Source organism: Fusarium proliferatum (assembly GCF_900067095.1).
Source record: "Fusarium proliferatum ET1 genome assembly, contig: FPRO_scaffold015, whole genome shotgun sequence".
Classification (NCBI taxonomy): Eukaryota; Fungi; Ascomycota; class Sordariomycetes; order Hypocreales; family Nectriaceae; genus Fusarium; species Fusarium proliferatum.
In genome coordinates this window covers 479,933-505,025 of record NW_022194804.1, presented here as the reverse complement: position 1 = coordinate 505,025, position 25,093 = coordinate 479,933, and the positions used below count along the sequence as shown (strand labels likewise).

General features: G+C 48.4%; 10 protein-coding genes across 10 annotated transcripts in view; 6 read left to right on the top strand and 4 right to left on the bottom strand.

Annotated features, from left to right (window-relative positions):
* Positions 1 to 372: 372 nt before the first annotated feature.
* On the bottom strand, positions 373 to 2,216 carry FPRO_12470 (uncharacterized protein; the record flags this gene model as incomplete). The annotated part of the gene is made up of 6 exons (XM_031224272.1): positions 373 to 547; positions 599 to 1,503; positions 1,549 to 1,651; positions 1,704 to 1,720; positions 1,775 to 1,982; positions 2,035 to 2,216. The coding sequence occupies 6 exons, from the start codon at positions 2,214 to 2,216 to the stop codon at positions 373 to 375; spliced, it is 1,590 nt and encodes a 529-aa protein (XP_031089547.1).
* A 544-nt stretch (positions 2,217 to 2,760) lies between these two features.
* Positions 2,761 to 4,530, top strand: FPRO_12469 (uncharacterized protein; the record flags this gene model as incomplete). The annotated part of the gene is made up of 1 exon (XM_031224271.1): positions 2,761 to 4,530. One exon carries the CDS (start codon positions 2,761 to 2,763, stop codon positions 4,528 to 4,530), a length of 1,770 nt encoding a protein of 589 aa, XP_031089546.1.
* Positions 4,531 to 4,925: 395 nt separating this feature from the next.
* Positions 4,926 to 6,050, top strand: FPRO_12468 (uncharacterized protein; the record flags this gene model as incomplete). Its single annotated transcript, XM_031224269.1, has 3 exons — positions 4,926 to 5,015; positions 5,076 to 5,832; positions 5,887 to 6,050. The coding sequence occupies 3 exons, from the start codon at positions 4,926 to 4,928 to the stop codon at positions 6,048 to 6,050; spliced, it is 1,011 nt and encodes a 336-aa protein (XP_031089545.1).
* Positions 6,051 to 8,741: 2,691 nt separating this feature from the next.
* On the bottom strand, positions 8,742 to 11,810 carry FPRO_12467 (uncharacterized protein; the record flags this gene model as incomplete). The annotated part of the gene is made up of 1 exon (XM_031224268.1): positions 8,742 to 11,810. One exon carries the CDS (start codon positions 11,808 to 11,810, stop codon positions 8,742 to 8,744), a length of 3,069 nt encoding a protein of 1,022 aa, XP_031089544.1.
* A 1,594-nt stretch (positions 11,811 to 13,404) lies between these two features.
* FPRO_12466 (putative 2-polyprenyl-6-methoxyphenol hydroxylase and related FAD-dependent oxidoreductases) lies at positions 13,405 to 14,679 on the top strand (the record flags this gene model as incomplete). The annotated part of the gene is made up of 1 exon (XM_031224267.1): positions 13,405 to 14,679. The coding sequence occupies one exon, from the start codon at positions 13,405 to 13,407 to the stop codon at positions 14,677 to 14,679; it is 1,275 nt and encodes a 424-aa protein (XP_031089543.1).
* Positions 14,680 to 15,265: 586 nt separating this feature from the next.
* On the top strand, positions 15,266 to 16,186 carry FPRO_12465 (related to alcohol dehydrogenase homolog Bli-4; the record flags this gene model as incomplete). The annotated part of the gene is made up of 1 exon (XM_031224266.1): positions 15,266 to 16,186. One exon carries the CDS (start codon positions 15,266 to 15,268, stop codon positions 16,184 to 16,186), a length of 921 nt encoding a protein of 306 aa, XP_031089542.1.
* Positions 16,187 to 16,848: 662 nt separating this feature from the next.
* Positions 16,849 to 17,909, bottom strand: FPRO_12464 (uncharacterized protein; the record flags this gene model as incomplete). The annotated part of the gene is made up of 2 exons (XM_031224265.1): positions 16,849 to 17,623; positions 17,722 to 17,909. The coding sequence occupies 2 exons, from the start codon at positions 17,907 to 17,909 to the stop codon at positions 16,849 to 16,851; spliced, it is 963 nt and encodes a 320-aa protein (XP_031089541.1).
* Positions 17,910 to 18,643: 734 nt separating this feature from the next.
* Positions 18,644 to 19,187, top strand: FPRO_12463 (uncharacterized protein; the record flags this gene model as incomplete). Its single annotated transcript, XM_031224264.1, has 2 exons — positions 18,644 to 18,860; positions 18,892 to 19,187. 2 exons carry the CDS (start codon positions 18,644 to 18,646, stop codon positions 19,185 to 19,187), a joined length of 513 nt encoding a protein of 170 aa, XP_031089540.1.
* A 304-nt stretch (positions 19,188 to 19,491) lies between these two features.
* On the bottom strand, positions 19,492 to 20,076 carry FPRO_12462 (uncharacterized protein; the record flags this gene model as incomplete). The annotated part of the gene is made up of 1 exon (XM_031224263.1): positions 19,492 to 20,076. One exon carries the CDS (start codon positions 20,074 to 20,076, stop codon positions 19,492 to 19,494), a length of 585 nt encoding a protein of 194 aa, XP_031089539.1.
* A 2,550-nt stretch (positions 20,077 to 22,626) lies between these two features.
* Positions 22,627 to 25,093, top strand: part of FPRO_12461 (uncharacterized protein) — a gene marked incomplete at both ends in the record, with an annotated part of 3,297 nt that continues 830 nt past the window's right edge. The window contains 8 exons of the mRNA XM_031224262.1: positions 22,627 to 22,725; positions 22,772 to 22,904; positions 22,950 to 23,131; positions 23,178 to 23,217; positions 23,264 to 23,331; positions 23,376 to 23,758; positions 23,806 to 23,873; positions 23,922 to 24,229. Coding sequence (XP_031089538.1) covers positions 22,627 to 22,725; positions 22,772 to 22,904; positions 22,950 to 23,131; positions 23,178 to 23,217; positions 23,264 to 23,331; positions 23,376 to 23,758; positions 23,806 to 23,873; positions 23,922 to 24,229 — 1,281 coding nt within the window. The remainder of the gene's footprint in view (positions 22,726 to 22,771; positions 22,905 to 22,949; positions 23,132 to 23,177; positions 23,218 to 23,263; positions 23,332 to 23,375; positions 23,759 to 23,805; positions 23,874 to 23,921; positions 24,230 to 25,093) is intronic.

Genomic DNA, 25,093 nt, shown 5'->3' with positions numbered 1-25,093 from the left:
CAACGTCACTGGACGATAGCTTCGCGGTGGAGTTGTTGGGATGCGGGGTTAACATGGATGGTTATCCTGCCAGACACTTGGCACAACGATAGCCGATATCAAGATCCCATTCGCCCAATCAGTTCCTTGTTGCGTATCTTGATCTACTGGATGTTGTTATCAAGACGCCTGAGAGACTTATCAAGGTTGTTTGGGAGGAATGGAAAGCAAAACAGTGAGTTCGGGACTTGTGAATACGCGTCTGGAGAGCTACAACAATTAAGAATGTCATGTTATGAGGTTCTAGATACTCTCAGACGCCAATATTTGTAAGGTCCGAAGACTCTCTCCTCCATTACACTACAGGAATTAACTAGTATTACCATTTCTCCATCAGTGGCTTGCTTGACCATCCTCAGCCAGCTCATAATATTTCTCAGCACTACGAGTTCTGAACATCTTGCCATATACCATCATGATGATAAACGCAGAGGAAGCCGCCATTCCAACAAAAGCTGCGGAAATGAAGCAGTTTTGGTACCCAAGATGAGTGATCCAAGGGGTAATACTAATCAAGCTATTAGCAATAATTGACAAAATCCGCTGAAATGAGACTTACCCATAGCTGATTGCGAAAGACATGGTGTTGCGAATGAGAATAACTGTGACGATTGCATCGCCACTGATGCCGTGATAACTATCAATGAGATAGTTGACGCTGAGAGTCACGCCTACAGCGCTGGTGAAGGCGAGGCATCCCATCGCAAAGACAAGTCCGAACCAATGGACTCCATGGGCAGCTCCAACGCCCCATAGAATCAGTGAGCAAGGTACCATGACGACGCAGATGGCAAATGGCCAGAGGCGGCTTTCCGCTTCCATGATTCCACCATTGCGACGGGCAAGCCTGATGGTCAGAATATCACTGAGTCTGCCAGAAACCAGAGCTCCAATAATGACACCAACGCAACAAGCAAGATAACTCAGGCCTACCATGGAAGAACTAAAGTTGTAAGGCTCTCCGGAAAGAATCAGTGAGGCCGTTGCGTTGAGAACATTGAACCAGATGAGGTATGAACCGTAGGAGAAACCGGCGTAGAAGATAACAGGCCAGGTCAGATACTTCAGTGATCGCCATGATCGCGTGAGCATGTTTTGTCCCGGCGATGGCTGCCAAAGGGACATCTTCTGGATAAAGGTCTTGGGGGTATTGTAAACCTCGCCATTCTCCGCAGCCGGCGTGTCTGCAGTCACGGGATCACTCTTTTCATTCTTGATCTCACCCTGAGAGAGAGAAACCTCGGTAGTGTCCTCAGAAACGAGTTCGCGGGTATAGTTCGTCTCTTCCATGAAGAGGAAGAGGAAGACGAACACAGCCGCCAGGAAGATAGCGGGCCAGTAAAAGACCCACTGCCAGCCTTGGTGATCGGCGATGAAGCCGCATACAACTGGGGCAAAGTAGTTGCTGCCGGCGAGGGCGAAAGAATAAATTCCCATATATGTACCGCGCTCGTGGGTGAAGTACTACGCCAGTTAGCAGAGGCTTTGATCGGTGATTTGGGCACTTACGATATCGGTGACTGAGATCTCAGGAAGAGCTTCAATGGGCGAAATGAAGAAGCCTTGAATAATGCACTTTGCTAGCCACTCGCCATTGCTGCTGACATACGCACTAAGATATCGTTAGTCAACGGAAAGATATCACGTTCAAGATCAAAACTAACCTCCAAATGCTGGTGCCCTAAGCGATGAGAAGTCAGTAATGTATACAGAGCATATAAAGACGGCCACTTACTATCGCTCCAAGGATGGAGATCAGATATGTCAAGCGTTTGCCATAGCGCAACGAGAAAGGCTGCCAGAAAAGAAGACTCCAGCCAAGAAAGAGAAACATGTATCCCGTTCCCTCATTGAGAGTTGCGATGGAAACACCAGATTGAGCGGAGAGGGGTACGAGGACTGAATAGACGGTAGACACTGCAAAGCCAGCGAACCAGGTGTATCTACATATCGTCAGTTGTCTTGCAGCACGGTGGAATACACGTCATGACGTACAGGTTCTGACAAATCAGTGAGAGGAGCTTGCGACGGGGAGTCCAGTTCAGCGGATCGTTGGGGTCCTTGGATGGAGTCGGGTTCAGGACAATGTCGGCAGATGAACTGGCATGACGAGCATGCATGTCATGGTCCAGATCCACAAGGTGGACGGTACCAGGGATGCTGATAGATTCGGACATTGTTGGTAGGCTGAAGATGAAAGAAAAGCGGATTGGTGAGAGATCTGATGGATACAGACGTGCGTTGAGGCCTGCCAATATATACCCTATCTACCAAGCAAAGAATGATACAGCTGATATGATGAAGCTCTGAATACCGATAGCTTAGAGTAGTTATCTTTGTTTCCGAGATTCGCTTCCCCGCTGGGAGGGGGGCGGATAAGCTAGTGGTGCATCCATGTAACATGATGGCGCAAATACACGTGAATGGTCAGTCTTATCATCACGGTGGGACGAGGGCTTGAGCTAAGTTAGGTTGGTGATTCTGCCCAATAATGTGTATTTGCGACGGATCCTCGCGTCGACCTACCCTAAGAGACTAGGAATGCAATTCCGAAAGTTACATGAGCGGGCGAGAGGAGCGAGATGATTATCCCGGTGCAATCACGAGTAGTATTAATACTAAAGTTACCTTTCAATCTATCCGGCCTATCTATGTCTCTTCCATCCAAAGCCATTATCTTTGAACATATCAATCTTGATCAGACATCGTCCCCAATTCACCATGAGCGTCCTTTCGCCTGCCCCTCTTGCGCTTTCCCAACCACAGGCCCTGATCAAAGATGCCTCCATTGTTCAAGTGAGAGCCACCGATGATGTAGAGCAGCGTACTTCATTCACTGTTGAGCCAAAGCCTGTTCCGCGAGGAACACCTGCCTTTGAGGCTAGACGCGCTGCTCTTATCAACACCCTCAAGGCCAAAGTCCCTCACGAGTACTACCTCCCTGCCGAGTTAATCGCCAATCCTCCCCTCGACGTTTCCAATATCCCTGCTTCCTGCGGCATCCTCACTGAAGACGAGGTCCGCATCACAGAAGACTATGATGCTGTTGGTTTACTACAGGCCCTCGCCAGCCGTGAATTTTCGGCGGTCCAAGTCGCCACTGCTTTTGCCAAACGCTCTATCATCGCACATCAACTCACCTGTTGTCTAACGCAATGGCTCATGGATGAAGCTATTGCTCAAGCCAGAGGCCTTGATGAGTACATGGCTAAGCACGGGAAACCCATTGGTCCTCTGCACGGATTGCCAATCAGCATCAAGGAACATATGGCTATAGCCGGAACGCTGTCATCTCAAGGCTGTCTGGCGAGCTTGAGAGAGGATACGACAGACAGCGACATGGTTGCAATTCTGAGGAGTCTCGGCGCCGTGTTCTATTGCAAGACCAATCAGCCCCAAACCATCATGCACCTTGAAACTGACTCGCTTTGGGGTCGTACCCTCAACCCTTTCAACATCAACCTCTCAGCGGGCGGATCGACTGGCGGCGAAGCAGCCCTCATTGCAATGAAAGGTTCTGTTCTCGGCGTTGGCACTGATATCGGCGGTAGTATCCGTGGTCCCGCAGCCTTTTGCGGTATTTATGGATTCAAGCCAACATCATATACGATGCCAATGAGAGGTTTTGATGCAATGCCATTTCCAGCTGAGTTGACTGTTCTGGCCTCAACTGGCCCTATGTGTCGGAGCTTGAGAGATATGGACCTGCTGATGCAGTGCGTTTTGTCGTCCAAGCCCCATCTAAAGGACCCGAGATTGGTTCCTATTCCTTGGAATGGTCTCAAGACTCCAATCAATGGTCGTTTGAAGATTGGCTTTGTCAACAACGATGGATTTGTTGTTCCTCAACCTCCAGTTGTGAAAGCTCTGGCGTGGGCACGAGAACAGCTCTGTGATCCTAGATACAAAGACCTTATTGAGCTCAAGGACTTCAAGGTGTTTGACTCGGCGGGCGCTTGGTCCAAGATCCGGCGCATGTATTGGCCAGATGGTGGAAGGCCAACAAGAGATGCTATCCAAGCCACAGGAGAGCCCATCCATCCTCTGAGTGACTGGATCTGGAAGGATGCAGAGCCACTGGGTATGCAAACAGCCGTTGACTTGAGCCTCATGCGCCGGGAGAGAGATGAATTTCGCTGGGCATTTGCAAAGAGCTGGGAGGATCAAGACGTGGACATACTCATTGGACCTGCATTTGTCGGACCCGCATCAGCTCATGATACAGCGTTCTTCTGGAACTATACATCGCTGTATAACCTCGTGGACTATCCTGGTGTTGTCGTTCCTACACCTGTCAAGGTGGAGGGGAGTGAGAAGTATTCTAACGGGTATGAGCCGTTGAGCGAGGCTTGCGGACAGGTGAAGAAGTTGTGGGAAGAGTTGGACTTTACTGGTGCTCCTATCAATCTTCAGATCGTTGCGAGGAAGTACCATGATAATGAGTTGTTTGGGGCGCTGGCGCTGTTGAAGGATGTATTGAAGCTGCAGTAGTTATTTGACATGGATAAATCGCATTTGAAAACTGAGACGAAGTCTATTATCTGATCACTGAAGAGACCGAGATCCAATTGATTTGGATGGGCGTATCCGTAGAAGCGAGCAAAGTGATGCTCTAGAAGGAGACGTCATACCTCGGTCCAAGGGCACGGTTAAAGTTGAGGCTAGCGGTACACCATGCTGCAGTCAGCGAATCATTTCCAGCGCTTTCAGTGCGCTTAGACCACTGGAGATTAGCTTCCGAGTGCCTCTGTCGATCATCATGTCCTTGAAAGCGTGCATCATCGACTGAACGCGTTGCCATCACGAATAAATAGCAAGGCCTGCTACACCGTAGTCAATCGTCTGAATGTATCCGTATGTGACAGAAGACAACTCAGAACGACACCATGGCAGCAGCATTCAACATTGTACGCCAGAGCTTATTCGCCGGCAGCCCAAAATACACAGAAAATGACTTACCTGATCTCAAAGGCAAAGTACGTCGCTATCCGTCATCACCCCTTAGCCCTCACTGACGTCTGCTTTCCAAATTCCAGGTGATCGCCATCACAGGCTCAAATACCGGCGTCGGGAAAGAAATCGCCAAGATGGTCTACAGCAAAAATGCAAAAGTCTACATGTTCGCACGAACAACAACGAAAAACGAAAAGGCCCGCGACGAGATCAAAGCTGCCTTTCCGGAATCACAAGGCGAATTGATCTGCATCCAACTAGACCTCGCGGACCTCGATAGTGTTCAAACAGCAGCAGCAGAATTTCTCGGCAGGGAAGATAAACTTCACGTTCTTTTTAATAATGCAGGCGTTGGATTTCCTGAGTATGGCTCCAGGACCAAGCAAGGCTACGAGCTACAATTAGGAACCAACTGTCTTGGTAGTTTTGCACTGACACAGAGATTGACGCCTGTGTTGGTCGATACTGCAAAGACAGCTGCACCAGGAACTGTTCGCGTGGTTTGGGCATCGTCAACAGCTGCGTTTTGGACGTCCACGAAGAAATACATTGAACGAGTCAAAGGTATTAACAAACAGAGCCTCTTTCAACAATATGCAATTAGCAAGCTTGGTAATTACTACCATGCCACGGAATATGCTACCCGCCACAAAAGCGACGGTATCATCTCTGTGCCGCTCAACCCTGGCAATCTCGACTCAGAGCTTTGGCGCACGCAGGGGAAATTTCTGACTTGGATTCTTCGGAAAACTGTTTTCTACCCGTCACATTATGGTGGGTATGTTAATATCTTTGCTGGGTTCTCACCTGATGTGACGCTTGAGAATTCGGGCAGATTCAGTGAGTGGTTCAAGAGATGCTTTTTGTGGATGCACTGACCTGATGGACTTGTAGTTTCGCCGTGGGGAAGGTTGTGGCATGCACTGCCGGCCATGATCAAAGGATCAAAGACGGAGGCTGAGGGAGGAACCGGCCATGCGAAACGGTTCTGGGAGTGGACGGAGGAACAAGTCTCGCAGCATGGTTCTGGTCCGAGTGCCAAAGAGAGCCTTAGTTAGTGGTTGCTAACAAAGGAAGACATGGTGAACTCTGGCATTATATGGTAAAGACATCTGGCCGCCTTGCTCTTGCGAGTTGGCAAGGTATGAAGATATATACCTATTTATTTCAATTCATCTGCTTGATTTATTTCCATTACACTCAGTACCTCCACAATAGTGTCATCCCGGACAGCAGCAGAGTAATCAATTCATTTGTCAGGCCATGAAGATACGAAAAGTCCTAATTGTAGGCAAGGGTGCTAATAAAACATTGGTAAAGAATTTGCTAAGCTTAGGCTAAACTACCTAACTATCCTTATCCCTCAGGGTTTATATCTCAACGTTTCTTGCCTCCTCTGATCCCGACGACGGAATATTGGGCCTGAACGTGGCTCTACCCAAGCTGTTAACAGTTTGCCTTCACCAAGCCAACGTTCATCAGTGAACCTTTATCCCGCATCGTGGTTCAAGTTCTCCGACCAAAATGCCGCTGCAACGCCTCCTTGATCAGACGGAGGCAGAAATACCAAAGCAACAAGCAATACACCTTCAAAAACACGTTGACGAAATGTCCCATCAGAAAATAGGGAGATTTCAAGGCTTGCACGACCAAAAGCCCGGTAAGAAATCCCAAAAGCGCAGTGAGAAATCCCAGCAAAAAGTGCATGTTGAAGATCGAGGATCTTCAATCAAGGATCAGTCAGACTCCAGCGGCAGAGATACTTACGCAGGTAAACGAAACAGGTAGAAGAAAAGTGCGATGCCACCCACTGGGATGATACAGTAGTACACAGCGGTGAAGAAGAGGTCGAGAAGAAGTCGAATGTACTTCAGGAGGGTGATGGAGAAGGAGAGGAAAAAGAGGATAATGAATACCAAGATCAAGATGATAGAAAGGGGAAGAAGCTCACGTTGCACAGTTTTCATGGTGAGTGAGTGCTACGAAGGTGGCTGCACTTGAGTGAACGTCTGTGCTGGATAGTGGTAAAGGAAGTGAGTCTACTGTGGTGGGAAGTGATGCTCTCCGGCGCCTTTATACGACTTCTAGTTGATTGACTTACCAGTGGAAGTTCAACTTATAAGTCGTGAACTTTTAGGCATACATCAAGAACACGGAAACTCATACGATGAACAAAGTGATATCGCCGAGCTTTGCGCAGTATAGGCTGACGAATACAGGACATAAGTTGATCGTTATTCTTACGCTCCTTGACAATTGGTTTATCATGTTGTAATTGTGCTGTCAATTTGCCGGTATGTATGAGAATAAGCGACTACGAACATTAATCTGGAGGCAATTCGCTGCAATGAACACGTGCAGAGCTAAATGAAACACATTGTGTATGCCTTCTCTTGACGTAAGTAGACGCCTCGTTCAGGAATCTTCTATCACTGATCGGAAGGACATAGACACAGAAGTCCTTCGGGCCCTTGGGCATTGGAACAATACCTTTCCTAAAAGACGCCGTCTCCCCTGCTAGTGGCCATGGTCGTTGGTATCATGCCTGGAGCTTGCGAGCGAGGCAAATGAACCGATTAACAGGTTGTTTGATCTGGCCTGCACTTCCACTGGGATCACTGACCCTAGCCAGCTTGGCAAAAAGGCCCTGATCTTGGTATCGCCGGGCCAAATCGGACATCCGAGTCGGGGACTCAAGTCCATCTCAGCGACACGAGATCGGCGTCCTAGGTCCTAACAATAGTTTTCCGTATGAGACAAAAGGCACTTGTTCAAAAATGCTATGGCGCCTAGTTGTACGCTTTCTAGGCTACTCTGTTGTGATGGAAAAGTCTCGAAACTGCACTTTTAACATCCCGCCGCTCTCGTCACCTTTGGGCATACAAGCCGCAACACCAATCCAGATATCATTTTCAGGAGCAACATCAACCACCCAAGTCAACTTCCTGACTGGTGTTCTCCGCCCATCCTGACCTGTGACGTATATCCAAAGCGAACCCTTCGCTTTCTCCATCTCAAAGGTAGCACAGCTCTCCCCCAACCTGACCAAACTCCAGTCCGAGTACGGTTTCGCAGCTGCGACGGAAGCAAAGAATTCACCGTCGACTTTTTCGATTCCAGCTTTGATCCATGTTCGTGGTGATTCCTCGAGGCGCAGTTGAGACTCGGTTTCGGGCATGAACAATATGAGACCGCCTTGGGAGTAATTCCCGGGAAAGTCTGAGGATATGGTGACTTTTGCGCTTTTAAATGAGGCCAGAGGGATGGGGGTTGCGTAGATGGGACCATTAAAGTCATCGCGTCCTCCAGCGCAAGAGGGAGTTCTCCAAATGTCGGGGCCGGGAAGAGCGATGAGTTCAAACGGTTCGGCTTGTGGATTTTCTGGAAGGGGTGGTTGGCTGGGCACGGCGGAGAATAAGGTGAATTTCATTCTTGCTTTGATTCTCGGAGCTTTATATTTTGAACAGTCTGTAGGTCTTGCGGGCTGCGATGTACAGAGATTTTGATCATGAGAGATCTGAACAACTCATGTTTTGCTTTAGTGCGGGGTTCGTTATCGGCGAAACTACCCGATTAGGAAGTAACGATAAGACACCCGAGACGTTTAGGGTAGCCCAGAAATCTCGAGACTCATGAATTGAACAACAGAGCCCAGTTCAATGTAATTCAATAACAGGCTATCCTTGTAGGCCCAATAGTATTCGTTATGTACTCTTACGCCTCCTAATCTCAATTATAGAGGCTAAGTCTCAAACAAGATGTGCCTGAACATCCTTCATAAGAATCTCCTCCATCTCACGAGTATTCGACCCAGCCAAGACGCACTGACAGACCTTGACGGCACGGAGCAAAGCCACTAGTATATACAGTTGCTCAGCCTCATCAAGCTCCTCGTCCGTAAGAAAATCCATCACATTATCCGCCAAACCCTGTATGTCCTGATGACCACCCTCCTTGGCTGAAAGATCAATGTTCATGAAGTCTACCTCAAAGTCAGCCTGTAGCAGCTGCACAAGTGCCGGCGCTCCCTTCAACAGATCTGTGGGTCCGTTCGCAATTCGTTCTGTTCGACCGACGTAGGAGAGCCATGCATCGATGCGCATCAATTCAATATTGAGGTCTTCGCAGTAGCGCTCTTGATCGTGCAAGTAGCTTGATACCTGCCACTCATACGAATACAGCAATTCGAGTGCTGGGACGGTGTACTGGAACGCTGGAACTCGGACACCCTTGTATGAACCTCTAGCGATAACGCCGCCGCGGGCATTACTTGCGTACGCCGGGTATGATATGCCGCCGTATGTGATCCAGTCTCGAGTTGTGTGGAAGAGGATTGGTCTGCAGTAAACTAAACTGACATTCTCTTCTAGGAATCCTAGTAACGCTTCCAGAATGACTGTGACGGCGCCTACTAGCGATGTATCAAGAGGTGCGTCGGATCGCCACGGCGTAGCCCAGAAGCCTTGGTAGATGTCCACTTGGCAGAACCAATACATGTCCATCCGGTTGAGAGAAACAACGTTGCCTCGCGATCTGTTTCGTCTGTCGCGTTCCATCTCTCTCTCTTCTCGTCTGCGCTGTCGTTCAGCTTCTCTTGCGTGAGCCTTGTCCTCTTTTGTTTTCGGCGTTGGCTCTGAGCCTGGTCCCTCTTCTGGATACGTCAAAAGAAATTGAGATCTTGTATCACTTGCCCACGACTCCTCGACGATAGCCTTGTCCTTCTGAATCTTTCGGCTGCGCTTGTTCCTCCTCTCCTGTCTCTTCTTGGCTGCACGGCCTCGGTCGTGGGTCTCTGGACCGAACGGTCTTCCAGGCTCAGACGCTACTTCATCCCCACTATCTGGTACGTCTTCGACTGTGGCTCTTCTCCGAGGTGAGTGTATATCTGGTTCTCGGTGACCCTCGCCTTGTAGGCTTTCCTCTGGCAATTTATCCCAGTGTGGTGTCTGCGTCAGAAGGAGACGAGGCACTGGCCTTGCAAACATGGACAGGGAGCCCCTTACACTGATCTCGGGAGGACCTGAACTCTGTTCGTCCGGCTTTAACGAGGTACTTTGAGATTGACCTCCACCTTGATCCGTTTTAAGTGCTGTTCTTTCTTTTTGTTGGTGGTCATGTACAAATGGTTCGGCAGCAGGTGTTGCTGGGATATCATCACTTTGTCTCTTTCCTTTTGCTTCGCTTTGAGCTGGGTTGTCGGATTCTTCTAAGTGGCTTTCGAGCGCCTTTTCTTTGACTGGACCCTGACCAGTTTCCGGGGCCTGTTGTAAGGTTGAGTCGTCTCTGGAGACCTGCTGGGATGATTCTTCTGCAGGAGATGTAGCCCGCTCACCGGAGGAGTCAAGTTTCGTGGCCGACGCAGATTGATGCACTGGTGTCGCCTGTGGTTCATCTCCTTCGCCAGTTCCACCCAAATCTTTTTCCTTCTCCTTGTCCCCGATGTCCTCTGTGTTAGCTGCTTGAGCAGTCGGACGCGGCTCTCTGATGTGCCAATTTCCGTCCTGCGGCCGGCGGCCTACAGACACGGACCCAGTACGCTTTGTCCTGCCTGGTGTCTTGACTTTGGTCTTCTTTTTCCTTCGGCTTTGACGTTGATCAGTGTCCACTGGAACAATCCCTGCCATATTAAACGGTCTTTTGTGTCCCTGACTCCTCTGATAATGGCCGGGATCTTGATAACTAGTCCATCGATCGTCAAGCCGTCGAGTCGTACGTCTCTTTAAAGAGTCAAAATAGACTTTTCCAACAGTACAGACATCCCATGTCCGAGACAGCCAAAAGGCATTCACGATGCCTCTATCATCTTCACCCCATGGAGTCAGCGATCGAGGTAAGGGTGAACTGATAGCTCTAGGCGTGAAATGGAGTATCGGTCCAAGAATCGGATGGTTGGAGCTAGTAATCGTGCCGATAGCGCCTTGCATTGAGAGGGACTTTTCCTTGAATGAACAGTCTGTGATCTTCATACCCGCTGTCAATCCCATGACAGCAATGTCCCTCATGGAAACCTGCATCGGCGCCGTTACGAGATCAGAGGGACATCGGTCGGCGTCGTAAGTGACAGAACGGTATCTGACTGAGCCTCCGCATGACGCGTTGATGGCTTTGCAGAAGGAGACCCAGGACGCCTCGCCCACGGATGCGTCACTGGATATAGAGGCTGGCTGTTTGTTTTTAGTCGGCGGTATGATTGAGCGGGCTCTCTCAAACTTGCGACGCATCCAAATGCCCAGAAAGTCCCAAGAAGTGTAGTCAGAATCATTTGAAGAACTACAGGAGTCGGTGCTCGCTGGTGGGTTTACCAATCGTATCCTTGCGAGATTGCGACGCAGCCAAAGCCGTAAAGAATCCCAATAAGTGAAGCGGGAGCGTTCTGAGAAACTCGAAGATTCACTGCGCGTCCGTGAGCCTTTTAATCCCGTTCCCATCCTGTTGACATGTCTTCTATGACTGTACACAATTTCAATTGAGGAGCTTGAAGCCGAGTAGTCAACTAGCGAATCTGGTTGTAGATCAGGCAGCATCTCCTCCCCGGTAGCGTAAGACTTAATATGCGGGCTCTCCGTTGGCCACAGATCGGCCTCGAGATTAATCTGAGGGATAGAGTAGAGCACTCGGAAGCGGAACTGGGAGAACTGCCAAACGCGATAGCCCTGACCTGGCAAAGGACCAAACACGACGCTATCGCAAAGACGGATGAGCTGACCAGTGATCAAGTACTGCTGCAGTGCCTGTGCAGCAGCGACTAGGAGTGCGAAGAGTGCGACGATCAAAGCGGCTACAGCGGATATCGCACTTGCATCCCAATCATTAGCCATGATAGAATTGTTTGGAACAAGGGCTACGATAGTGAGGCCAGTACTGATAGAGGTGGATTCAACGGATTGTAGGGATTGAGAACTGTAGTGTTACTCCCCAGGCGACAATATTCAGCGAAAGCAGTATCAAGGTCATAAATATCGCAGAAAATAGAGAGGAAAGCGGCGTCAGTTGAAATGGGATGATTACCCCTCATTTATTTATCGCAGCTGATAAATGCAGGTTGCCTAATGCAAGCGTGGAATTGGGTGGGCTTGCATCAAAAGTGCAAATGTACGTGGGCGTTGGCTTACTTTAAACTGCCTTGCGCGACGCCTTGTCATGATGGGGCTGATTGCCGGCATCGCTTAGGCGAGCTGGAGATAGGACATGCCGCTAACACGAGTCTATTGCTGGCCCATATCTGACTGGCGAGCTGTGAAGACCAGCCAATAACACTGAAGGAAGAATGGGAATGGAACCTTTGGATACTCAAGTTATAAATATTGCCCGAATTGTAATACTGCATTGAGTGATGAAATTCGGTAGCGCCTGTAGATTCTCGCTAGCTTCAGCCATTTCATTGATTTAACTAATAAGGCTATTTAACAAGACTTCAGATCCTTATTTATATCGCAAGCAGTTGTAAGGCTGCTACCAGGAGCATGCATCCATAGGCGCTCCTGAATTTCATCAGTTGATGCGGTAGCCGAGGCAAGGCTGATTTTGACACGACCACCGTATCGGCACTAATCAGCGTAAATGCTCTCCAAGACATGGTAGCTCTTTCAGGTAGATAAAACACGGCTCATGACATTTAAGCGTCTCCTTATATCACGCTAATCACTTTTACTATTCCTCGTCACTCTACCTGTGTTGGGGCCCGTAATTAAAAGCGATAACTATTTTTTCTTCTCTATCTGCGGGATATCTCATGCTGGTCTATATTGCCCACTATGTCGTACCATACATCAAAAACCTACGACCAAGTCTGGGCTCAAGCAGAAAACGAGACGGTTCAAGTACGGCGAGAGAGGCCATCCAAGGAGAACCTACGCCCTTCGCACCACTTAAAACCTCCTTTGGCTATCACATGGCAAATCGAGACCTTGTGTTCCCTGATCTCACTCTTCCTACCGTGATTCGTGGGAGAACAGAGACCCGAGATACTTTTTGATGTGTCCGAAAGCCGAGGACAATAGTGTCCACCAAGATATAACTTATGTTCGTCGGCTATATCAGCCTATCGGAGCGTCCTTCTTGACTAATAATAAAGACGTCCCTGGACCTCTAGCATCAGATCATTCTCTTTGTAGACACTCAAGGTAACGATGAAGCCAGGGACAGTGGGGTTCTTGTCTTATTTATGGAGCTTTAGCCTGGCTCCGGAGCCGAGTACAAAAGAGCGAGGCCGAATGCGAAAAGCCCGAGGCGCTGTGCCAGTGCCCGATTTCGGGCTGGAAACGACAATAGTTGAATCATATAAAATAAAAGCTCATCGTGCTGCGCGTAAATTAGGCTTTTGCGCGGTAGCATTGCATCAATAAGAAGGATTTATACTTCACGCTTACATCCCCCCTTGACCAATCGACACTACTAAGACACTTTAAAGTTATGACTGAACTCAAAATCCTTATTTGTGGCGCCGGCATTGCTGGCAACGCCCTAGCCTACTGGCTGGCCCAACAGCGCCACCACGTCACAGTCATCGAGCGACACCCGGACCTTAGATCTACCGGCCTGCAGATTGACATCCGCGGACATGGGATCGAGGTCCTCAAGCGAATGGGGCTTGAGGCCGCCTTCCGCTCTATGTCAGTCAAAGAGCAGGGACTGGAATTCGTGAACAGCAGCGGAAAGGTTATAGCGTACTTTCCTGCAAACACAACTGGCACAGGACTTCAGAGTTTCACCACCGATTACGAGATTATGAGAGGAGATCTTATTCGTCTTCTATACGACAGAACTAAGGATCGAGTGCGATACGTATTTGGTACTACTGTCGACAGCTTTGAGCAGCTGGACGATTGCGTGGAAGTTCTGTTCTCAAACGGTGACAAGGGTCGTTACGACCTCATCATAGGCGCCGACGGTCAGTGGTCCCGTACTAGGAAGCAGATGATCGGACCTGAAGCTGAAGACCCTGTAAACTTCCTTGGGGTCTATGCTGGATACTTCACCTTTCCCCGGCCTGTCAAGAAGGGAGAGGTATACAATGGAACTGGCTATATCGCGTCGGGGAAGCGACTACTCTTCACCCGAAGACATTCAGCCGATCGCGTCCAAGCGTACCTTGTTGGCCTCAATGATTCCGAACGCCTAATGGCTGCCCGTAAGGATGGCGGCGTGGAAGATGAAAAAGCTATCTTCTCAGAGCTATTCCACTCCGCTGGGTGGCGGTCAGAGAAGCTGATCAAGGAGATGCAGGACTCACCCGACTTCTATTGCGAGCACATGGGTGTTGTCAGACTAGACACTTGGTCCAAGGGAAGAGTCGGGCTTCTGGGTGATGCAGCCTATTGCCCAACAGCAACCACAGGAATGGGCACGACTTCCAGCCTTGTCGGTGCCTACGTGCTGGCTGGCGAGATCCAGAGACATTGCAGCCGCGATGCTACATCTAAGGAGATAGTTCCTGAGGCTTTGCATGCTTATGAGGAGCGGTTCAGGCCTTTTATGAAGATAGTTCAGGATGGTATCGAGAAAGACAAAACCTACTGGCACAAGATGCCATCCGGCCCGATTCTGCTTATGGTTCTGAACATGTTCCTCGCCATTGCTTCTTTCTTTAGGTTGGATGTACTTGCTAAGAATATTATGAAGGAAGACACAGGTGGTTGGAAACTTCCTGACTATGAAGGCATGGATCTTCGGAAGAAGAAAGACTGATCATAAGACTGTTTTCTGTTGTATCTTACACTATCCTATATTACATTGAAATTACCTATACTGATAGAAATGGTGAGGCAGAATCCCCATCGTGATCATCATTTCAGCTCTTCGGGCCATCTACTCTTGTACCATACTGACGTTACGTAGCCTACGCTACCTAGGGCACATCACAGACCTACGAGTACCATACTTCTTAAAGGGTCTCCATCTACAAAAGGGATTGTCTTGGCCCTGATTCCCCTTGTCAGCGAACTAGCCGCAAAATATCATAGAGCTTCAATATATAGCGACTTTGTTGCCACGCCATTCGACCTTGCCTACGGCCTTGATTCCGCTTTCAGGCAAATGAACTCTCAGTGGTCAGAAGCCCATTTCGGCCCCCACTTGCATGTCACCATCAATAGAGTTTTCGCATTTGCCGAAGATTCGAGCATATGCAACTACCGAGCCGAAAGAGCCTAGCATCGGAGTTTAGAGACCTATTACGGGGTGAAACACGATTCCGAGCCCGCCATTACCAGATATATTAAGACGCGCTTGCAGCCACCCCGCGACATTCATTATCTCTCCATCAAAACACAAAATGGGATCTGTCAAATTCTCTCCAGACTCTGATATCCCCAGCCAGAAAGGCAAAGTCATCCTCATCACGGGAGGGAACTCAGGGCTGGGTCTTGAGACTGCTCGGCAGCTGTTAAAGCATGAACCCTCAAGGATCTTCCTCGCGTGCCGCAGCAAAGCAAAGTTTGACCAAGCCGTCAATGACCTGCGACAAGGGGGTGCCAACACCGACGCGATATCTTTTCTGGCGCTTGATCTCGCTTCCCTGGCGAGTATCAAATTTGCCGCTGCAGAGTTCCAGACATCTTCCACCCGACTCGATATTCTTATTAACAATGCTGGCATCATGATGACGCCAGAGGGTCGTACCGAGGAAGGCTACGAGATCCAGATTGGCACGAACCATATGGGCCATGCTTTTCTCACTCATCTCCTTCTGCCCATTCTTGAGGAGACCACCAAGATCAATTCTGACGTGAGGATCGTATTCCTTTCTTCGATGGGAGAGTCCATGTCGCCAAAGAATCCATACCAGTTCGACCAATTCAACACCACCATGTCTAGCTACTCTTCAACATCGCGCTATGCGATATCGAAGCTCGCAAACGTCCACTACGCCGCAGCCCTTGCCGAGCGATATCCCAATATCAAAGTGATTAGCGTCCACCCAGGAGTCGTGCAGACGAACCTCGCGGCACCGATTATCAATCACAGTCTTATTTTGGGAACAATCACAAGGCTCGTATTAAGCTTCATCGCCGTTGACGCTTCCAAGGGTGCATTGAATCAGCTATGGGCGGCGACTGATGCCAAAGCTGAAAGTGGGGTATTTTACCATCCTGTTGGTGTGACGGGCAAGGGAAGCAAACTGAGTCAAGATAAGGATCCTCGTGAAAAGCTTTGGGAATGGACACAACAAGAGATCAAGCAGCACCTCGGTTGAGAGTTATGTAATGAAGGGAATACTTGTCAGTCGTAGCCTTTTCACACTTAATATTAATCGCTTGCGACGTTTACGTGGCACCCAATGTACAGCTTTGTTACTTGCAGTGAATAGCTTATAAACATTGTTTAGTTTGCGATTGTTACATTTGACTGCCATATATCAGTGAGTCACAGAGGATTCAGGTCTATATAAACCCCGATCGCCGCGCTATCATACCCATCCTCTTCAACTCCGCCTCTAAAGGTGTATTCAATTTGGACTGTTCAAAGATATACATATTATTTCCCCCGCGAGTCTTGACAAAATGCCGTCTCAACCTAACCCGATGCCTCCTCCCCCAAAACCTAAGCCTCGCCCAGGGCCAAAGCTATAATTTCATGGGAACGCAACTGAGTTGCTGATCAAGTTAAGCTTAGTAAGCTTGTCTGGTTCTGGAAAGATGACGTGGGCTTGTGGCCATTATGCTATCAATGGGGTTTTTATATAGCAGACTACTTGTCGACCAAATAAAACTTGGATTATTCTTGAAGATTTAGACCATATTCGAGTATCTTCCCTCCATCTACCCATAGTGGGAATTATTAATCCCTTGATGCAAAGTCTGTCAAATAAAGAGCCAAAATGGTCGCGAGAAATTGTATCCAAGCTTGAGGAGACCCCTAACCCTCCATGGCTAGAACGCCCCTGTATCGCATCTTGCCCTGGCGAAGCTTCTCCATCGCCTCATTAATTCCACCCTCAGTGAATGGAAAGGTCTCGATAACTGGTCTTATTCCATGGAGCGCCGAGAAGCTAAGCATCTCGCGTTGGACATTCGGGGCGGCAGGTAGGCTTCCCTGGATCCGGATCGCGTTCATCAGGACCTCCCCGTATGGGCATCGCAGCTCAGACGAGTCCACAGTAACAGCAGTTATCACACCACCCCGTCGAACCAGCGACAGGGCCTGGGACCAGTCCGGCTGTTGAGCGCCAGTCAAGAGCAGACAATCGACAGCTCGACTAGGAGGGGAACTCCCTCCCATCACTTGGAAATCCGACGCTCCCAGCTTTCGGGCTGCTTTTTCCTTGCCAGATGAGTGAGAATAGACTGTGATATGGCAACCCATCTTGGCAGCATACTGGACAGCGAGGTGCCCTAGACCCCCGAGGCCAAGAACGCCCACTCGGTGATACCACTGGACTTGTGCACTGCGAAGAGCGGAATACACGGCTGCCCCAGCGCACATCAAAGGAGCTGCCTCCGCAGATGGGATGCTATCTGGAATACGGAAGACAAAGTGCTCATTCCAAGTTGCATAAGTCGCGAACGAGCCCTGATCGAACTGGCCGAAGCCATAGAACTGTCGCTGTTCGCAGTATAGCTCTTGACCCTGATCGCAATACTCGCAGTTGAGACAGCTTCCATGACAATAGCCCCAGCCAACTCTATCTCCGCTATATCGAGGGACTTGTTAGCTGGAGACAGGCATTAAGGGTTAGGTTGCGCTCTGGTTACTCACACTTTTAAGGTTACGACAGAACTGCCGATTGACTCCACGATGCCAACTCCCTCGTGACCGAGAACCATGTCCTGGCATTTGTAGTGCTCGTCGGTACCACAAAGGCCAGAATGAGTGATGCGAACCGTGACTTGATGTGCTTTTGGAGGACCAGGCCTTGGGACTGTAGCTTGCTGCACTCTCCCGCTTGGGGTTCCACGATATACAGTGATCGATGACATGATTGGGTGACTGGTACGTATCAGAAATGATGTTGTTGAGGTTTGCAAAAGACTTGAGTTGGATTGGTCATTCCTACGCTAGGTGGCTATTTATAAGGGAAATACGCCTGGTACTGAGGCTTTACAGGCTAGGAAGACTTATAACGACTCAAATTTCCCATTAGTTTCAGATCCTCCCGGGCGGCCCTAGACTTGCTGCTCGAGACGGCATCTGTTTCTCGGAGAATTACAGTGCCAGAGATGTCAAATGTGAATCTTTGCTCTCGATGTGACCAATCATGGTGGAGGCTTCTTTGACCATTTTTCGGTGACGCGCTGTTGGTGGATTGTTGCTTTCAAATTACCCAGTCATAGAAGCTCTCCATTTCTCCTCACGGAAAACTCCTATACGTTGCTTTGGAATTCACCAATTACTTTGCAGCAACATTGCTCATCGTGATCTGGCGACTCCATAGACCCATGCCTTCGCTGGCTCCGAATCCATGCATCAAGGTTGCGAAGAGGTTATGTTGCTTCTGAATCAGTCAATCACCATTGAAATCGTTGGGTTTGGTAAGGACGAGGAATTGCAAAAGTTCGCCTGGTAACAAAGTGGGCTTCCCTCTCACATGCTGCTTAACCATATCACTATAAGAACCATGGCCTCTTTCTCGACAGCAAGAACAGAATTCTAAATCATTCATCATACCAATACAACAGCAACACTCTTACCTGCCAGCATCAACAGCATCACAATGCCGACTCAAGAGGAGACAAAGAACCTAGAGGTTATCCAGGAGTACTTCACCGAGTACTGGGGCAAAGGCAACCCCGAGATCGTCAACAAGCTCTGCGCTGATAACTTCGTTATCAACTACCCGATGCATGGCCCACGATATGGAAAGGAGAATGCCAAGAAGATGCTGTCAGAATTCAAGGAGGCAAGAAGACCCATGCAAAACTCTCAACTTAGTAGCTAACCCCAATCAACAGGCCTTTCCAGACATCTCGTTTCATGCCTACCAGCACCCCCTGATCGCAAGCGGGCCATATGTAGTCGGTCGCTGGATCGGAGGCGGCACTCATGCGGGAGTTGCCTTCCATGATCTTGCAGTCGGCGCTTTGGAGAAGGCGAATACGGGCAAGAAAATGTACTTCTCTGGAACGACTATCTTCACACTCAAGGATGGGCTGATTGTGGATGAGACTGGGGAAGAGGGAGCTCTGACGGCTCTCCAGCAGCTTGGGCTGGTTCAGCAGCCAAACCCTGGGAAAGAGGTCAAGTACCTCCACGAATAAATAGGCCAGGAGGAATTCTAGAAATCCTTGTTTTGAGGTGTCTACTTGACCACTTAAGCTTCACTTCTAGTGTTACTGCGCAAATCAGAGCTTTGGTTCAGCAGATTTTATGTTTAAAGAATGGATTATAACACGCTGCAGCTAAACTGTTTCCCTCGTATCACTTACGTTCCACTAAACGAGAACTTCGGTGTTCTTGATGTGTCTAAGAAATCAAACCTCCTACCTCTCCGTTCAGACGTCACATATATTATCCATTCTACCCTGATGATACATTCTCTTGTGTTGTACTATCTCTCAGAGTTCACAGCCCATGCATCTTATCGTACTCTTTCTTCATCCAGGGAACAAGAAGAGCAGCCTTCGCTGCCAGCTCCCAGCTGTGATCCTTCACATCGAATCCAACCCACTGGACCTTGTAGCAAAGCCTTTTAGCGCGTCTCCTGCTAGAATCTATAATGGTTCTGTGTTCGAGGATCTTAAAGACATAGAACAAATCGAATTTGGTGGTCCCCTCGCGTCCTCCGTTCTGTGCATCCCAGTAAGCATAGACCAGCTCTGGTTGATAGCCCTGTAGCGAAGCTTCGTGTTCCCATGATTCCGCCCCGTCATTCCACTCCACGGTGAACCATACTGAGTGAATAGATCGAACGATACCGTAGGATGTAATTCCAATGGCTTTTGGGGAGTAGGCATCTCCTTTGCCGATAGATGAAAGTTTCCAATACGTCAACTGTTCCTTAGTCTCTGGTTCCTCACCTAAGCTCCCAGTATCCTCAGAACCCGTGCTTGTCGTTGATTCTGAATCTGAGATGTTCACAATTGCTTCATTCATACTACTAGATCTTGTAGTTGCACCGTAATTACTGGTCGTTCGGTAGAAACTCATCTTGAAATTGCATCGTCCGGCAGTGATTGAGTTCTATGTAGATAGAAGAGAAACCAGTGGCATACAGTGATGGAGGGTGATTGATAATTCGGTACAGACAGCGAATAAGCCAAGCATGTTATAATAAATGACAGCTCTATGCTTACCAGAGTAGCTGATCACAGCATCTCGTGAACAATAAATGTTCAGGCTTGGTGAACTCTCCTTTTTTCAGCTCTATGACTTCGCATGGCGCGCTCAGGGGGTTTGTCAATACCTACAGGGCATGTGTTCGTCGGATGAAGGTAAGTGATGTCCTGACAGATATTTTCGTGTCACCTTGAGCATCTGAATATGTTTCCGTAGGGTGTTGATGATGGTGATTCAGTATCACGGCCAGTCTACCTATTTCTGCTGTCTTCTCGATCTCTTTCTTCACGTATTCTACATATTTTTCTATCTTTACGCTAGACTCATTGTTTCATCCGAATAGTAATCGCAGGGAGAATATTCTGCAGTCCGTTCCAGCATCAGTACGGGCATAAATTTTGATCCTCTAATGCAGAGATTACTCGAATGTTGATCGCACTTCGTCCCATTGTATTCGAATCTCTTCTAATCATGTCTTCATGATTGGCAGTGAAGTCTGTCGCAGACTGTTCTAGAAGTTATGTGTGGTGATTATGGGCTTTGAGCCGCCAATGCTGGCTGCAAAGAAGCGGCCTGGGCTCGACAAATACCAGAGATCCACACTTCATCTAAGATGTTATTAGGAAAGATTTATCCTCCACATAGTTATTCATATGTCGGCGTCGAACTTCATCACTGCTTGGAGAATGCAGTATATATAACGCAGACCTCTTTCGCCTTCTCAAGTATCTTCAACACCTCCACTAAGACTACCACGATACAAGACACCGTGAAAGATTAAAGATACTGGGGTCCCATACTACAGTACACTCAAACCAAGCCACTCAAGATGTGTACTGTAATATATTACGAGAAGCTTTGCTATTGCGGAAGGAATATGGGAAGTTTTCATGAATGGGATCCTTGCGCAGAAGGTATACAATTCAACGGCTGGAGACATTGCACGGTTGGTATTCGTAGTGGTCGTTGTTTCGTTCCGATGGAATGTCTTCGTTGCAGAAGCAGGAGAAAGGAGATGGCGCGAAGGGCCGAGGAGGCTAGGGAACGAGGCAGATTCATGTAGTGAGAAGATCTTGTGCCTGGTCTTTCCAGTAGTTCATATTACGCTTATGGCTTTCCAATAAGTACAGGGAAATGGAGCCCTCGGGTTATGTCTTCTCAATCTTGCCTTGAGAGAACTATCAAACTCGCGTAAGCAGTGGTAGCCTGTTTTGATCGGTCTATTAAATTCTATGTTCCGTATTGCTTCAAAATTAATAGTGAATACTTTGAGTGAACAGGGTTCTTTATTTGAACGAGTCCGCTGTTAATGTCTTTGCGCAGTGAGGGGCAAGTACCCGTTGTCCAGAGTGCGCAGTGATAGCATTCATCAAGCTACTGGCACAAAGCCAGTAGCTTATAATGCTACAGGCAAGACAGTGACAAATACTTCCGAGACTGTTGCGAGCTGCACTTTACGTTCCCTTTGGTAGCGCGGACCCGTTCCCGCAAGCTTATTTAGACCGGCTGTGCCAAGAGACTCTTTTTCTTACCCTCTTGGGCCCTTTGACAAATAAATTTGAATTTCTGGCGCTGTAGTGAAGTGCCGAAAAAATAAGTGCCTGCTAAGTAACTAGCAGTAGGATTTAATGCCAAACTCAATCAATGACTTCATTTGCCGCTGGCTAGCTGCACTCTAGCCTGGCTCGTGCTCCCACCTGGAATGCAATTCTTCTGCTGCTGTATCTCAGAGCCGCCAGCAACAGCCTGCTGTGAAACTTCAACGCGCCTGCATCACGAAAGCTCATTGCTCGCATCGCCAAGGAGTTGTGATTATCAGCAAGTCCGGCAGTACGGCAATAGCAGCACGTCCCAACAATTCGGCGAACTTGGCGTCACTGACTCGGACGCATGATTTCACCCCATCCCGCTTTGACAATAAGCCTTGCTAAGTGGATCGCGGCTCTTTAGTGGCCGCATAGCTTGGAACGGGCGACAGAAATCCTTCGCTTGTGTGAGCTGTGAGTATTCTGTCTAGGTTTTGAGGATCCATAACTGCCGAGACGCCTTTACTCAAATTAGCAATTCATTTATCGCCGCGAATCACTCGTCAGCCCATGCTTGTGCTGATCCGTCGATCCTCCACAGTATCTGAAAGAAAACGCATATCATCTCAACACATAATCTTGCAGCTGTACAGTTAGTCCCTTTCTCTCCCCTCCTTCTACATGACTCCGGTGCAAATATACTGGAGACGCGTTCTCAAACTCTATGGGGTCAGCTAAGGATTCGCATCACCAATCTCTCCAGCCAAGCTAGACTTGCCACGTGAGACTAGTGGGAGATCAACAATTAAATGACTGCTCAAACTCCCTCGTATTCCCCTCCCCTGTCGATATCACAGCTGTCTCTCTTCCCACCATGCTGCATATCAACTGAAGCATGCATCTGCTGGTATTGCTGGTGACGTGGGCGTGTCTCGTATGCCAAGTGTTCTGTGACGATGTCTCGGACTTTTTGACAAAAATACCAGACTGCGCTGTACGTTACTCCCTTATCTGAGCCGCAAAATGCTGACTTTGGTTAGGGGAGCTGTCTCGTCGAGCTTGTATCAACGTCGACTTGTGGCATTGACGTACAATGTCTTTGCGCCGACCCGAAACTCAAGACGCAGGTTTTGAGCTGTGTTCAAAAGAAATGCCTCCCGAGAGACGCATTAGGTACGTGTCGTGGATTAGGTGTTGGGTAAATGCTAACAATAGCAGCAACGCTGAATGTCACCTCAGTTGCGTGTGATTTTCCAGTGCGAGACAGACACGCACAATTCGATATTTTGGCCATAACATTGATTGCAATCACGGCGATTGTGGTTGGTCTTCGGCTTTGGCACAAGGTGCGATACGAGAGGAAGTTCAGACTGGATGATTATATCGTCGTGGCGGTCTTTGTGAGTCGTACTCCACATCAAAAGAGTGCTCTGCTAATTCTGATAGCTACTTGATTTGGGAAACACGATTGTTTGTGTTCATGGCCGTAAGCCAACCTCGCAACTGGTGGAATCAATACTGACTGCTGATAGTTTCGGGCAATGGTCTCGGGAGAGATGCATGGCTCTTCAGCCCAGATACAATCAACAGCTATCTCTGCGTATGATCCCCATCTCCATTCAAAGGCATCTCTAACAGTTTTAGTACCTCTACGTTGGACAAACCCTCTACGCTTCCGATGTCTTCCTAACCAAAATTTGCGTCGCCCTCTTCTATCTCCGAATCTTCCCCGTCGTATCCGTCCAACGTCTTATATGGGGTACCATCGTTTTTTCGGTCCTAGGCATGATCATCTTTGACATCCTTGCTATTGCACAATGTCAGCCGATCAGCTTCTACTGGACAGGATGGGATAAGTTACACGAGGGACACTGTCTTGGAGTTCAGCCATTAGCTTGGGCCATCGCCGCCGTCGGTATCATCCTGGACGTTTGGATGTTGGCCATTCCCATCTGGCAGCTGGTGCAATTGCAGATGAAGTGGCAAAGGAAGCTCGCTGTAGCTATCATGTTTACGGTCGGAACTTTGTAAGTTGCTCGATTGTATTGTTGTTTCCAACGACTAACGGGAGTAGTGTCACCATCGTCAGTATTCTTCGTCTGCGGTACTTGGTTGCTTTCGGAAACTCTCAGAATCCAACCTGTAAGTTCATCAACCTACTTCTCCCCAGGCACATCTGACATACTGTAGGGGACAGTTTCGAGACCTGTTACTGGTCCGTTATTGAGATCAACGTTGGTCTCTGGTGTGTCTGCCTTCCAGACCTCCGAATGCTTATCCTCAAGGCATTCCCGAGACTTGGAAGTTCTATTGAATCAGGTCCTAGAAATCCCCACCAAGGATCGTCGGCACCCAGGCAGCAGGGTAGAACTCCAAATTCCTCCCGTCATACGGAGAGTACAATTTACAAGGGGAAGCCAATTCAGGCGCAACAAGAAGCTTCGTCGAGCACGGCTGAGCTGGTCGAGATGACAACCTTCATGAATGATAGTAGGAGTGTAGTTTAGAATAGAAAAGAATATGTAAGGCATGAACCACGAGCTATTCATGAGGACAATGTTCGATCTCGATGCCTAGACTGCCCTTAGACCCAATTTTCGTTAAGATCTTTTCATCAACCCACAAAATCCTGGTCTTCACAAAGAAACAGATACACATAGGGAATGACGTGTCGCTTCAGTCCATCATCATTGCCATAGCCACTTCCAAGCTGCTTTGGCATTTCTTTATCGCATTCTGCTCAATATTTTCGCAAGCTGGCTCTATATTTACCATGGAACTCATAATGTGTGGTTTCTTTTGCCCATTCTTGAAGATTTAAAGTGGCAAGGTCATAGAACGATCAGTCGCTGATGATAGACGGCATGAGAAAGAGCATTATTTGTACGATAACGCAGTTACTCTATTAGCTGTCACTATTTTCGCAATGCTTTGCTGGCAGATCAATTCGCAAAACCGAACGAAGGCCAGACAAACGAACCCAGTAATGATTACGGTAACAATTATACATTGAGGCTTTGGTCTATAGCCAAGTGAATACAATCCAAGACAATGGGGGCCCTCACAGTAACTGTTCGCCAAAGCATTGAATCAAAAAAAGGCTTTTTCTTTGAACAGTGTGGTTTTTGACTCTAGCGGCTGTGTAAGGGCTACCGGTGTAACCTGCGCCTTTGTTCTTAGTCTACTCAGTTGAACCGTATCCATTGTACCTGGAAGCTTGTCGATTGTGCATCCCATGTGTTAAGCCCTCAATTTGCTCAGTGAAGCTACATAATGAACAATGAGCTGAAATCAACTTCCGGATGCATGTATAAAATGGCTCAAGACCCACGGTAATACAGCAGTCTAATTCCACACCAAAA